At 40.7% G+C, this 15,427-nt stretch overlaps 1 protein-coding gene across 1 annotated transcript in view; it reads right to left on the reverse strand.

The window, feature by feature from the left end:
* Positions 1–15,427, reverse strand: part of LOC140480288 (tetratricopeptide repeat protein 21B-like) — a 127,076-nt gene that overhangs the window by 77,506 nt on the left and 34,143 nt on the right. The window contains exons 10-13 of the mRNA XM_072574992.1: positions 14,724–14,920; positions 9,962–10,055; positions 7,671–7,871; positions 668–797 (exon numbers count right to left, since the gene is read on the reverse strand). Of these exons, the coding sequence (XP_072431093.1) occupies positions 668–797; positions 7,671–7,871; positions 9,962–10,055; positions 14,724–14,920 (622 nt within the window). The remainder of the gene's footprint in view (positions 1–667; positions 798–7,670; positions 7,872–9,961; positions 10,056–14,723; positions 14,921–15,427) is intronic.

The raw sequence follows: 15,427 nt of genomic DNA on the forward strand, positions 1-15,427 counted from the left end.
AATGAGAAAGCTGGAGAAATCTGCATTCATCCCTTGTGATTGGAGGGTTCCTAGGCAGAAGGTGAGACGCTCTTCCTCCAGGCTTCGTGTTGCCATGAATACAAGAACAGATTTGAGGTGGCATTTGCCACCATTGGCTCCTATTGTTCCTGTCTTTATGTTTCTTCTTCCCTTTCACATTCCACCCAATTTGCATATTAATAATACATGCGCCATGAAAGCGCCAACATTTTCCATGTATGGGTGCCCCCCAGTGACATTGAAAATTCAGATGGGGTGGCTTCGTGTACGTCATTTTTTCAAAAAATTCATTCAGGGAATGTGGGCTTTATTTTCTGGACCAGCATTTATTGTACATCCCTAGTTGCCCCAAAGAAAGTGGTCTTCTTGAACTGCTGCATTTAGTGTAGACACAGCCACATGCTGTTAGGGAGGGCTTTTGACTCATCCATTAATCTCAATAAAGATTATGGAAATCTATCCCCGCTATCTTTTTTGGATCTGTAGGCTAACTCTAATCTAAACCATGCAGTTCATTCTTAATGCTATCTGGATCAGTAGGAATGGGAAATAAAAGTGTTTTTGCTAGTTTAGCCTGCAGTGTGAAGGCAAAATTAATAAATAAACTGAATAATTTATTTACAGCAACAACCAAAATCAAACTTACCTGACATGTACCTAATTTTGGCCACAATATATAGAAGTTCCTTAATCCCAGGGGCTGCCTTAACCAGTGGCTCCAGTATCAATGCAGATTGTCTCAGCAGAGGAGAAAGGGGTTGGCCTTGCAGAATGGACTAAAGGAGGGATCACAACGCTATAGTTAAGGATAAGCAGTAGTCGAAACAAAAGTATTTAAGATTCTGCCATAGTTAAAACACAGATCTGATATGATGAAACACAGGCCTGCAGGATATTGCAAAATTTGGGGAATCATGATTTGACTCTAACTTTATTGTGGTCAAAATGAGCCTCATGAATTTATGTGTGTAGGCTTCCAACACATGGGCTGGCTGGTGTCAATGGACTATGGTGTCAGGCACATTGCGCACACAGTGCCAGTGATGGCTGAGTTGCCTCTGACTCTGGGTTCCTGAAAATTTGAAGCAGGTAACTCCAGCAGAGTCCTGAGGGAATGTTGCACATGTGGATATTAGAATAGAGGTTCCATCTGCTTGCATTGGTGTATGTAAAAGATCCATTACATTGTTTTAAAGAAAAGCAGAAGAGTTATCTTCAGTGCCATAGTCAATATTTATCTCTCCATCCCACATATATAAAACAGATGTTCTGGTTATGATCACATCGATATTTGCTGGTGTTCAATGTGTGCAAATTAACTAAACTGTTCCTACATGATGACCATGGCTACACTTCAAAAGTACAAATTTAAGTCAAAGTCTCTTTAAAATGTGCAGTGGCCATCAGAAGTACTTTCTAAATGCAAGTCTTTAACTTTCTCATCAGTGCAGCAATTTCTCCCACACAGTCAGCAAATTATATGATAAGCCACAAAATTAAAGGCATTTAGATTATTAAGCCCATTCTTTTAATTGACTAGATACAACCATCGATAGGCTCTATTCATCTCCCAGTTTAATCATCCATCCACCTTCACTACTGGCCTATCATTGCTGCAGTTTGTAATCGTCACATGATGGACTGCAACAACCTCATTAGCAACACAAACCTAGCCACCTCAACAAAGTTAACAGATGCACAAGAACACCATTATAGGATTAACAGGTGCATAAAATTACTACCATCTCCAAGATAACCTCCAAGTCATCCACTATTCTGACCTGGAAAAATATCATTGCTGATATAATGTTGGCCTGACTACTGGCTTCGACATCTAGAAAACAAAAAAAAAATCTATGGAACAAGACAGCAATGCTTCTTCATCCCATTCTTCAAAGTGAAAGATGAAGTTACCAGAATCTTATCAGACTGTAGACTGCTCTCTCATCAGAGAAGGAGACAACTGGTAATGGTTTAACCAGAGGGTCACTGCACCTTCGGCAAAAGGAGAGGTTGAGGAGGAGAATCCTTCATGGTAACCTCAGCCAGTGCAGGAATTAAACCCATACAGTTAGTATCAATCTGCATCACAAACAGTCCACAAAACGGTCAGCTATGATCGCATTAAATGACAGAGCAGGCTCAATGGGCCAGATGGTGTTCTTATGTAAACCAGTCATCCAGCCAACTAAGCTCAACTAACTCCTGTTTACTTTGTTGAAAGTGTGACTGATGAAACTCAAGACTATCAATTGGTATATCTTGGATTATTCATTTTAGTCTTTACAAGATATACTTCTTTAGATTTGACACTCAAACAGTGTGTTTCAGACAGCATTTGATCATTTTATCTGGACTCACAGCACAGAAATTCCATTCCTAAGCTGAGATTTGTTTCACTGAATCATTCATCTGCAGATCTATTCCACTATGAAGAAAACATAATGGTTGTGAGGATGTGCCCCATTCCAGATTAGGCTGTTATTTCAGAGAGGTGCTGAAGGAGCATTATATTGTACCTGTGAATAAGAGTTTAAGCTAGCAGTATATTCATCTACCTAAAAGAATGTGAAAGATCTCCTGGCATCATTTGAAGAAGCCCTATAAGTTCTATTTCTGTCCTGGTTAACTTCCCTCCCTCAACCGACAAGACGAAATTCCTTTAATTTTCTGATCGTGGCCCCTTGCAGTGTGTAAATTAATGGCTGCATTTACTGACATGACAATAGAGATGCACTTCAAAAATGGTTATAAAACAATTTATACAAATAATTTGAATGTAAGAGGAATAGTTAGTAAGTTTGCAGATAACACCAAAATTGGAGGTGTAGTGGACAGCGAAAAAGGTTACCTCAGATTACAATGGGATCTTGATCAGATGGGCCAATGGGTTGAGAAGTGGCAGATGGAATTTAATTCAGATAAATGCGAGGTGCTGCATTTTGGGAAAGCAAATCTTAGCAAGACTTATACACTTAATGGTAAGGTCCTAGGGAAAGTTGCTGAACAAAGAGACCTCGGAGTGCAGGTTCATAGCTCCTTGAAGGTGGAGTTGCAGGAAAGTGAAGGCGGGGTTTGGTATGCTTTCCTTTATTGGTCAGAGTATTGAGTACAGGAGTTGGGAGGTCATGCTGCGGCTGTACAGGACATTGGTTAGGTCACTGTTGGAATATTGCATGCAATTCTAGTCTCCTTCCTATTGGAAAGGTGTTGTGAATTTTGAAAGGGTTCAGAAAAGATTTACAAGGATGTTGCCAGGGTTGGAGGATTTAAGTTATAGGGAGAGGCTGAATAGGCTGGGGCTGTTTTCCCTGGAGCGTCAGAGGATGAGGGTTGACTTTATAGAGGTTTACAAAATCATGAGGGGTATGGATAGGATAAATAGACAAAGTCTTTTCCCTGGGGTCGGAGAGTTCAGAACTAGAGGGCATAGGTTTAGGGTGAGAGGGGAACGATATAAAAGAGACCTATGGGGCAATGTTTTCACGCAGATGGTGGTACATGTATGGAATGAACAGCCAGAGGATGTGGTGGAGACTAGTACAATTGCAACATTTAAAAGGCATTTGGATGGATATATGAATAGGAAGGGTTTGGAGGGCTATGGGCCAGGTGGTGGCAGTTGGGATTAGATTGGGTTGGGATATCTGGTCGGACTGAATGGTCTATTTCTGTGCTGTACATCTCCATGGCTCCATGACTCACAATGGAAGTCACAATGGAATTTGTTTCCTGTGCTCAGAATTGTTTAAGACTGTTTACACCCAGAACCATCCTCTGAGTGTTTCAAAAGTCTTTCCTACTCAATTATTTAAAGAAACACTGATAATTTTGACATTAGTTCCTGACTTCAAGTTTGTTTTAAACCTTACATCTGCTAGAAACAAAAAGCAGAGGTAGAATTAAGGACAGAAACTGAAAGATGAACGTCGAACTTGTTCCTTTTTTTGACAGGTTGGCCCACAACCATTTAATGCATGGTGCTGTGTTAATTGGCTTAAGGACCAACAGGAGGCTGGCAGCTCTTTGCTCCTAGCATCACAGTCAGGAACAAGAAGGTAGGTGCTGGGAAAATGACTATGGCATTTCCCCCAGTGTTATACCTCCTGCCCAACACAACTCCAGGAGAAGATAAAGTTCTAACCTACATGTTATAATTAGTAGTTTTGTGGCTAATTCTGAAAAATATTGATTGCATTTATTTAGCATCTCTCATGACCAATTGACATCTCAAAGGCTTTAGAGCCAATGAGGTAATTTATAAAATGTAGTCCCTGTTATATTGTATGGAATGTGGTGGCCACACCAAATTCCTACAAACATCAATGTGATCATTGTCAATCTGCTTTTATTATGTTGATTGAGGGATAAATATTGACTAGTCCACCAAAGCTAACCCCCTTTTGCTCTTCTTTGAAATAGTGCTTTGGGATCTTTTGCAACTGATGCCTGATGGTTCTTAGCAACAGGTGATTCCACTATTTAAAAAGCATAAATTTTTATATTAAATTCAGTCAGAATGCACTATAATGAATGCATCTACTGGCCTCAAATTACTTTAAAACCGTCTTTGGGCTACAAGGTTGATCAGTACCTATAATTGGGGGGGTGGGGTGTGTGCGAGGTGGGAGGGATGCTGGGAGTGAGAGGGCCCAGACTATCCCACCAGGGTCTCCAATAGTCATATCCATTCTACCTACTAATTACAATGACTTGTGTCTCCAACCTGCACCATTTTAAGTTTAATCCACGGTCCAATGTGTTTCTACCCTGCCGCTTCATTCATAACATCTTTCATCTTTTTATTCGCTTATGGGATGTGGTGTTGCTGGCAAGGCCAGCATTTGTTATCCATCTCTCACAGCCCTTGAACTAAACGGCTGGCCGTTTGACGTGTATCTGCATCTAAGAATCCTCTTGTGCATCTCCGATTCACTTAGATGTCAGATCTGCACTTCAATACTGGATCACAGGCTGCACCAATAGCTATCATTAGAATGCCACAGCAAGAACACTGAGCACTCATAGGCAAGCACCCAGCTCATGCACTTGACCAGACTCCATCTCTAGGCCTTTCACTCAGTGTCATAGACTCTAACTTTCTGTTCACAGTCTCTCTCTGCCTTGCATTGTCTTTGTGCCTTTCCCCACTCAGCTAGAGATGCCAGGCTCATGTTATTGTTATCTTGCCTTGCTGTTTAGCACAGGACCGTGAATCTTGTCATTGTTGTCAATAGGAGAAAGTGAGGACCACAGATGCTGGAGATCAGAGTCAAAACGTGTGGTGCAGGAAAAGGGCGCTCAGAAATAAATGGGAAGGAGGGTGGGGCTGGGAGGAACATAGCTGGGAAGGCAATAGGTAGATGAAGCTGGGGGTAAAGGAGATAGGTCAGAGCGGAGGGTGGAGTGGATAGGTGGGAAGGAAGATGGACAGGTAGGACATTTCAGGAGGGCAGTGCTGAGTTCGAGGGTTGGATCAGTACAGAAGGAGGCCATTCAACTGATTGTGTCTGTATAGGCTCTTGAAAGAGCTATCCAGCCAGTTCCACTCTCCAGCCCCATCTTCATAACCCTCTAAATTAATCACTTTCAAATATATCTCCAGCTCTCTTTTTAAACCTCCTATGGAATCCATCCCACCATTCTCCCAGGCAGCACATTCCACATCCTAAATAACTGAGTAAAGAAGTTTCTCCTCATCTCACTACCAGCTCTCTTGTTGACAATCTCAAAGTTGTGACCCCTAGTTACTGACATACTAACTCATGGAAATAGAATATCCTTCTTTACCTCGTCAAAATTGGTCATAATTTTCAGCACCTCAATAACATCACCCCTTAATCTTCTCTACTCCAAAAAGAATAAATCCAGTCTCTCCAACCTTTTCTTGTATCTAAAATCCCTCATTCCTGGTACCATTCTAGTAGGTCTCCTTTGTACTCTGTCCAGGGCTTTAATATCTTTATTAAATAAGGTGCCCAGAAATGAATATAACATCCAAACATGGTCTCAGCAACTGTGGCCCTCATGGAATGACAGACAGGTAGGTATTATGGAGGACAAAAATGGGTGGAATATGAAATAAATTATTTGTAAAGCGAGGAGGTGTCTTGATCAGGTTAGTAAGCAGTGCAGAGGGCATGCAAGGCTTGTGGTATGGGGACTAAAACAGAAATTGCTGGAGAAACTCAGCAGGCCTGGCAGCTTCTGTGGGGATAAAGCTGAGATAACGTTTCAAATTCTTCATCTTTCTAGTAGTGTGTCAGGGGTGGGGGTTGCCAAGGGTGAGTGAAGTGCTTTTGAAGCTTAGTCCCTGTTGTAATGCTGAAAACTCTGCAGTCAATTTGTACAGAGTAATCTCATACAAACCACAATGTGAGAATGACTAGATAATCTTTTAATTATAATAGTGATTGAGGGTTGAGTATCGATCACCCTCATGCTTCTGCAAAATAGTGCCACTTGATCTTTTTTATATCAATTTGTGACAATAGGTCCTGAGTTGAACACCAACTGACAGAATTATTAACAACCTCTTGGGATTATCTGGAGCAACACTTCAATATAAATGTTATAGTTTGTATCTTCAAAACCCTCCAAGGCCTTGTCCCTTCTTATCTACAACATCCTCTACTTTCACAGATCTCAGTGCTCCTCCAATTTTGTTTTCGTGCCTCCCTAACTTTAATTGTTCCACCAACAGCCACTGAACTTTAGGTTGCTTGGTCCCAATGTTCTGGTATTCTCCCCTAAATCTCTCCAACCCTCTATCTCTCGCCCCGTCTTTGAAGCCATTCCTTTAAGGCTGTGTTTAAGACCAAAACAGACACTTGAAGGAGCACCACACACTTCCCCACCCACCCACTGAATTACAGCACCTTGTTAGAGCCCACCAGCTGGGGAACCTTTCGTAGGAGAACAGATTTTGATTCTGATTCCAATTTGGAATTTACTACACTTATTGATCCACAAATTGACAGATCAGTGAATTGCACAAGTTGAATTGTTCCACGAACAGTCCAGTCACGTTACCGATCAGTGAGTATTTTGTTGGCCAGCAATGTTTACGCTGCTGACTTCACAGCTCATTGACCACACTAAATCAGAAACCCACAACAGGACTGCAACATGAAAGTGTCAATCAGAGCCCAGCTGGCAAATAATCAGTGGAAGATGATGGCCAAGTGGTATTCTCGTTAGACCATTAATCCAGAGCCTTAGATAATGTCCTGGGGACCCAGATTGAAATCCTGCCATGGGATTAAAAATCTGGAATTAAGAATCTAAAATGACCATGAAATGATTGTTGGGGGCAGGACAGGGGGATCCCATCTGGCTTACTAATGTCCTCTGGGGAAGGATTACTATTATCCTTACCTAAGTATGACTCCAGTTCTTCAGCAATGTGATTGACTCTTAACCGCTGCCTGGGTAATAAATGCCAACTAAGCCAGTATTGCTCACTCCCATGAATACTGGTAATGCTGTACATGTGCCAATGGTTTCTGGCAGCCATCTTGAATGGGGATATGTATTGAGGTTCACACACACACTGCTCCATGTCAAGTTTAGTTTCCTGTTTCAGTACATCTGCCACCATTCAAGGGACATTTTCTTTGAAAATGTCAGCTGTTGATGTTGACACTCACCTGATCTGGACAGAGGGCCAAAAGTTTCTTGACAATGTCAAGCATGAATTCAGGGTTGAGTTTCTCATAGTACTCCAAACCAAGAGGAAGGTCCTCAAATGAACTGAAGTGAATGTCTACAGCTTGATTCAGAAACTTGATGATCACGTTTGGTTCTTCCCCTTTAGCTAAAGCTAGCACTGCCTGAAGATAAGTCAGCTCCTTTAAGAGAATGCAGTCTTTATTTCAGCTAGGTTAAGCAAAATGATGACACCAATGAAAATACATAGGCTATTTTGGCACACCAGTGCTCTCCACCATCTTATCTCAATGCGTTTACAACAGAGGAGTGCAGTGGAAAGCCTAGAAATAAGTTGAAGGCCCACATGCGGCCTTGTTGATGCTCTTCTGGAAAAGAGGAGGGTTCTCTGCAGATAGGCCACTTATATGTCACTCTGGGCTATGCAGATGTGTGGTGCATCGACACAGAGAGACACAGCATTTGCCCAGACTGCATTACCCACATCTGACTCTTGAGGGCAACAAAGATGGGTCCATGGTGGGACATATTCAGATTGACAAACCTTCTCCAGATCCCAGCAGACATTGATGTTGTGGAGGAGAAACCAGTGGACATTTAGACCCTAAATATCATTGGCTAAGATTTTGCAGTTGGCAGCGAAGGAACAGAACTCCCCTGAGAGTCTTCATGGCCTGAGAACTACCTGGCAAAATCTTCACAATGCCTGGTCCAACATGGCACCCCCTACAGGGTTAGTAATGAGGCTGTTCAGTCAACCAGACATGCGGTCTTAACGAGAAATTATAAAGCATGACATATAATTAAAGCAGTGGAATGCACAGATAGGATTAAAGGAGAGATAAAAGAGCTAGACAAAATTAAAAATGTGGTTTTGACCTGTATAAATATGCCCAACATTATTTTCCTTAGAGGCAATGAGTCTCCAACCTTTTAAAGTTACACATAAAGGTCAGAGAGATTGTTCAGCAATAATCATGACACAGTTAGAAGCTCATTTACACCAGCCGTCATGCTGAATGAGTGGTCAGGTGTCACAGGTTCATCTTCTTAGTCATATCAGTACTAAGCAGGGCTGTGGAGTCCCTTATCTCTGGGACAGGCAATCTGCTTTCAAATTCCACCTACTCTAGAGGGTGGAATAAAATATGTGAACAGGTTGATTAGGGAAATAGCTTTAACACTCTGTTTAGGGAATAACTAATCCCACTGGTCAAATACTGATGAACCAGCAGAAACTGCTTTAAGGTGATTGGTAGAGAAGTAATTTCAGTACCATGTCCATCAACGCGGATTGTAACAGGACACTGTGTGGGTAGAAGCAGAGTTTCTCTGACAGCAACCTCTGAATCTGTGTATTTCACTGGAAACTTATGGATGTAAGGATTGCTGTCCAATTTATCCTGTTTTAACAGCAAGCACTGAAAGTCTCTTCTTTTGTGCTGTCACAAAACAGTTCTGGCCCAAGATAATTCTAAACTCTTCACAAAACAAAAAGTAATTTAGTCATTTCAAGGGGATCTTTTAACGGACACTTCATCTAAAAAATATTGGAAGTGTGAAGGCCCTTCTCTGATTTTTTAGTTGTTTGTGACGTACACAGATTTAAAACATTGTGTTTTAAAATCTTTTAAAATATTTTGACATAAATTGATGTTTTCCAAGATTTCCACGAATCAATATTCCTTGAAAAATCATAGGAGTTCTTTTACAAGATATTGCTTTTTTAAAATCTGATTTCATTTTCTATCTATTGATCTTAACATATTTCTTCCAGCAAGGACCCCAAACAAAACTGGGGTGGTATTGGGTGCATTGCTTCTTCCACACAGAGGGTGGTTTGCACATGGAATGAACTTCCCCAGGAAGTGGTGGATGCAGGCACATTTACAACATTTAATAGACATTTGGAGAAGTACATATAAAGGAAAGGTTTGGAGGGAAATGGGCCAGGAGCAAGCAGGAGGGACTAGTTTAGTTTGGGATTATGGTCAGCATGAACTGGTTGGATGGAAGGGTCTGTTTCCATGCTGTATGACTACATTGATTTCCAGTTTTCCTTTTAGTGACAGTAGGCTGTTTGAGTTCTTTTAAATTTGGTCTTTGCTTTTACAAAAGGAGTATTAAAACGTATATAAATAAAAGCCAGCCAGGAGGGGAGAGTGTTTTTAAATGGGGTAGCAAATTCTGCGTGAAAGAATAAAGAAGCTCTTCCAGAGTCTATTGGTCACTGTACATGCTTCACAATTAGTCAGTCATCACTAGCACTTACCGCAGATGTTCCGATTAACCCTTGCACTTCTTTGAGGAGTTCCAGCTGTTGTTCTGCATCTTCTAAATGCCCAAGCAAAATCTCCACCTGAATCCTTCCTAAACACAACAGACTGTTCTTTACATTATCCAGTTACACCAACTTTAGGGCCCTCTTCTTGAGTGAGGTATTGACAAAAAAAAGTCATCTGCCAATATGTGTAGCCATAGAAAAGGAAAGATTCCATATTTCATCTTTATCTGAAAATAACTCCCAGCTGAGTGCAATTCTGACAACACTCATGCAGCTCAACACCATCCTCAACAAAGAAGAGTCTTAAACCTCCTTAAACATTCATTCACTCCACCACAAGTGCACAGTAGGAAGATGCACTACAGCAACTTTTCAAAAGTCCTTTGATAGCATGTGAATACCCCATCTGGAAGTTTCCCTCCATATCACATACCCACCTCACTGGAAATAAGATGTCTGTGTCCAGATCACAGAACTCCCTTCATTACAGCACTATGGATGTACTTATACAACAAGGGTTAGCACCACCTTCGCAAGGCAAGTTACAGATAGGCAATATTTGTTGACCTGGCCAGTGAAGCCCATAGCCCTGCAGTAATGTTTTATAAAGTAGGCTTTAATCTGGCTCAGAGCAATCAAAACTTTGCAACCTCACTCTGATTTCCAACAAATGCCCATCCTTTTCCAAATAGAAATGTGTTTAAATTTTAACTCTATGTATTTTTTCCACAAAATCACTTTTACCAAGAACACAAGACTGCATGCCTTTACATTTTCCCAACTATCCTACACTATATGTTGTTTTAAAACCCTAAGTGACACTAATTGCCTTCTTCCTGACTATCCTTAGATCTTTTCCTAGTTTATTCCTGGAGTAGGTTAGAATTGTTTTCATTAGAAAAAAGGAGATTGAGGGGGGGGGGAACCTGATTGAGGTTTACAAAATCATGAAGGGTATAGACAGGGTGGATAGAGATAAGCTTTTTCCCAGGATGAGGGATTCAATAATGAGAGATCATGCATTCAAGGTGACAGGTGAAAAAATTAACGGAGATACACGTGGAAAGTGATTTACACAGATGGTGGTAGGTGCCTGGAACATGTTGCCAGTAGAGGTAGTAGGTTCATTTAAGGTTCATCTGGACAGATGCATGAGTAGGTGAGGAGCAAAGGGATACAGATCCTTAGGAACTGGGCGATAGGTTTAGACAGTGGATTTGGATCGGCACAGGCTTGGAGGGCTGAAGGGCCTGGTCCTGGGCTGTAATTTTTCTTTGTTCTTTTTGCCCCTTTTCTCCACTTCAGATTTCCAACAATATTTTGCTTTCCCTACCTTGACTTATCCCTGCCTACTCTACTGCATTCTTAGTGAAGTCCTGCAACACCAGTTCTGGCCATTCATCCAGCATCTCAAAATTTAAACAAAGAAGCTCTATTTCACAAATCATTTTATTTAATTTGACCCAGCTGTCTGCTTTCACTCAATTCATCTATTGGGCTGCTGATATAAGGGGTTAAAGTGGAGGAAGCAAGCTCATATGAAAATGTTTATGGTACATTGGGCTTAATACTTGTACCATCTCTAAAAAATGCACCACCTTTGAGCAACATCAAGCTAGACAATTGCTTACTTGCAAAGAGAAACTGTAGCTTATTAGAGATTTGTCAACACCATTGATCCAAAAGGTAAAGGAAGAATTAAAATAGTATTATCCGATTTACCCCATTGTTACTGAGAAGGAAATCTGAACTAGTGTTTTAATGGTACACAATCACAGATGTTAGAAACACCCTAAACCATTTCACATAGACAGAGATGCACAGTGCAGTTAATTCTGTTTCACAGGTGAATCTTATCACTAATTTGATCAATTGAAATGGAGGTAGTGCAGTTGAGGGGACCCAAGATCAAGTTGCATTAAGTCAACTCACTCAGCCTCAGAGTCTCTAGGGAAGGGGTAAGGTCTAGTTTGAGATTGTCAGTGTCATTAATTTGCCCCATTCCCATCCTTCTATTTGTTATCAAGCTGTATGTGAAAGCTGAGTGCTACCTTGCGTGGAAAGAGGAAAGACCATAAAGAGAAAAAAGAGGGTTGTCCTTGGGTTTCTCTTGTGGAGATTCTCACAATTAGAGATGTGATGGAGGCCAGAGAAACAGTACAAAATATCTAAAGATGCTATGGAAATATGATGATGTGCCATGCATCACAGATAGATAGATAGAGATTTCCTTCATTGCTCAGACCTTTGACGATTAGAATTCCAACATTATGTTAAGGTTGTACAGGAAGTTGGTGAGGCCTCTTCTGGTGTACTATGTCCAGTTCTAGCTGCTCTATTATAGTAAGGATATTTTTAAGGTGGCGAGGGTTCAGAAGAGATTCTCTAGGATGTTGGTGGGAATGGAGAGTTTGAGCCATTGGGAGAGGTTGCATAGGCTGGGACATTTTTCACTGGAGCATAGGAGGCTGAGAGGTGACGTTCGAAGTTTATAAAATAATGATGACCAGAGATAAGGTGAATGCCAGATGTATTATCCAAAAGGCAGGGGATTTCAAAAGTAGGAGGCATATTTTTAAGGTGAGAGGAGAAAGATTTAAAAAAGATGAGTTTTTTTTTACAGAGTGGTTTGTGTGTGGAATGGACTTTTGGAATAGACTGGAATATCCTTTATTGTCATCTGTACTCCCAGTACAGAAGTGCAGTGAGAAGTTTTTACATTGGCTGCCTCTAATGTTGCCATCATAGGTATAAGTACCTAGGAACACATCTTTTGGTGGCTGTGGGTACAGTTACAATGTTTAAAAGACATTCCTAAATAAGTATGTGAATAAGAAATATTTGGAGTGGTAGGGCCAAGAGCAGGCAGGTGGGACTGGCTTAGTTTGGGATTATGGTCAGTGTGGACTGGTTAGACTGAAGGGTCAGTTTCCACGATGTATGAATCTGTGACTCTACTGTATTACTTAAAGGTGGAGATTTCAGTTATGATTGTTGTGATATTTCCTCAAAGACCATGCAATTGAATGTACTGATTAACATACTGCTAAACATGTATGCAAATAGTTTGGCATATGACATAATAAGAATTGATAAAATCTAACATATGCCGTGAGCAGTGTTAATCAGGAGGTAATGTGTTTGGATCACTAATCATTGTTCCAGAGTCCTTGGATTTAAGAACCAAAACACAACGCAAGAGATGAAGAAATTTAGAATGATCATATTCAGTCACTTCACGTGGCAAAAGTAATTTCTATATAGTTTCCTATGTTTGTACTCATGACAGGATTTAATTTTCTTTAATTTCCATCTCCAAATGTTATGACTTCTGGAAATTTCAACCAATTCAATCACCTTTCTACCTTTTATATTAAAACCGTTACATTGAGTAATTCTAAAGGTTGTGAAAAATTGAGTTTAAGAATTAAAAACACTAGGTTATAGTCCAACAGGTTTAATTGGAAGCACACTAGCTTTCGGAGCGACGCTCCTTCTATCACCTGATGAAGGAGCATCACTCTGAAAGCTAATGTGCTTCCAACTAAACCTGTTGGACTATAACCTGGTGATGTGATTTTTTTTTTAAACTTTGTACACCCCAGTCCAACACCGGCATCTCCCAATCGTGAAAAATTGAGATAGTGACCATCCATTATCGTCCACAGGGATTTGAGGAGGATATTTCTGCTCTGTTAAGATTGGCTTTACGTTACATGTTGTTATTATTTGAAATGGTGGCATAGTGGTCATGCCACTGATCGAGTAATCCAAAGGTCTGGAATAATTCTGTGGGGCCATGAGTTCAAATTTTACCATTGGCAGATTGTGGAATTTCAATTCAAATGAATAAAGAACTGAAATATAAATGATGACTATGAAACTATCAGCAATTGACATAAAATCCCATCTGGTTCACTGGTCTTTTTTAATTATTAAACCAATCAGTTGAAGAGCAATTAGGGATTATGACAATTCTATGGTTTTAAGAGGTGTAGCTTGTCCTGTTTTCTTTCCAAAAGAGTTTTAAGACAGATTCTGAGCTGTCTATTCAAAGCCAATAAAGTAAACAGCTTGTGAGGCCTTGGGATTTTTCTTAAAGTTGTAACAATAGAAGCAGCCTGAATGGGTGGGAGTCAAGCTCCTACTGAACCAGGATTTTTAGTTTTAGTTTTTCAGTAGCTGTGGCTGGGATCTTGAAGGTGCAGCACACCTCTACATCTATCTCTCTATCTCTCTCTCTCTCTCTCTCTCTCTCTATCTCTCTCTCTCTATCTCTCTCTCTCTCTCTCTCTCTCTCTCCTTGAGCTGGAGAATTGCCTGTAGGACAATCTACTTTACTGAATTTGCCTTTTGCCAAGGAACAGTTTATGGGATGTTTCTACATTGGAACAGTTACTATTTAGTTGTTTAAATAATCTATAATTTTGTTAAGTTATTCCAGTTTCTTCTTTCTTTTGTTGTATTTTAACTAGTGTTGAATAAATTTTGTTTGCTTCAAATCTGGTAGTCAGACCAATTGAATTACATCTCGGTGCAATGGCTGGCACTTATCTTCAAAATAAGAGAAAGTTGGGGTCTAGATTTTGAGGGGGCTTGGTTTGATCCATAACAGGATGGGTAACAAATGCTGACCTTACCAGCATCAGACTCATCTGATGAAAGAATAAAGGATTATGTTGTCACTAACAACCACTACCTTCATACTCACTGCGGCAAACGAGGATTGTTGAGTAATATTTCAACTTACACACCTGTCAGTGCAGGCATGTTGGTTTCACTCAGTTTCATTGCAGCTGTGTACTGTTTCACTGCATCCTGCAGTTTATCCTGGAGAAATAATTGGAAACCCAGCTCTGTTGCAATCTCTGCATCCGTGGGAGCCATGTATAGTGAACGCTCCACCAGATTGTACGTCTGATCCAAAACAGTCTGGTTCCTGCCACACTGTCAAAGGCATAAAGTGCACAACAGGTCAAATCTATATTGGCAATCAAAATGTTCAATGTGAATTGGATACACATTTCAAGGGAAAACTTGTAGGACTTTGCTAATGGTACAGGGGAATAAATTTGCCATAGCCTTACTAGATTATACAGATGCTCTGTCATTAGCAAGATAGACAACTGCTGGTGGTGTAACCTGAGGGTCACCTAGTGGGGATAGTTCAATAGAAAGACTTGGTAAGGTATGATGGCCAGGTCTATGATTCTGAGCCAAGATCAGAGTGTTGCTGGGAAAGCACAACAGGTCAGGCAGCATCCGAGGAGCAGGAAAATCAACGTTTTGGGCAGGAGCCCTTCAAAAGGAATCTCCAGCATCTGCAGTCCTCACTTTCATCTGGGTCTATGATTCTGTCAAGAATCTATGCTTCAGCTGACAACATACAAAATAAACTTCAAAGCAAGGATTCTCACAACATCAACGTTAAAATTGGAATCTACGCTCACGAGA

Source organism: Chiloscyllium punctatum, chromosome 8 (genome assembly GCF_047496795.1).
Source record: "Chiloscyllium punctatum isolate Juve2018m chromosome 8, sChiPun1.3, whole genome shotgun sequence".
Lineage (NCBI taxonomy): Eukaryota > Metazoa > Chordata > Chondrichthyes > Orectolobiformes > Hemiscylliidae > Chiloscyllium > Chiloscyllium punctatum.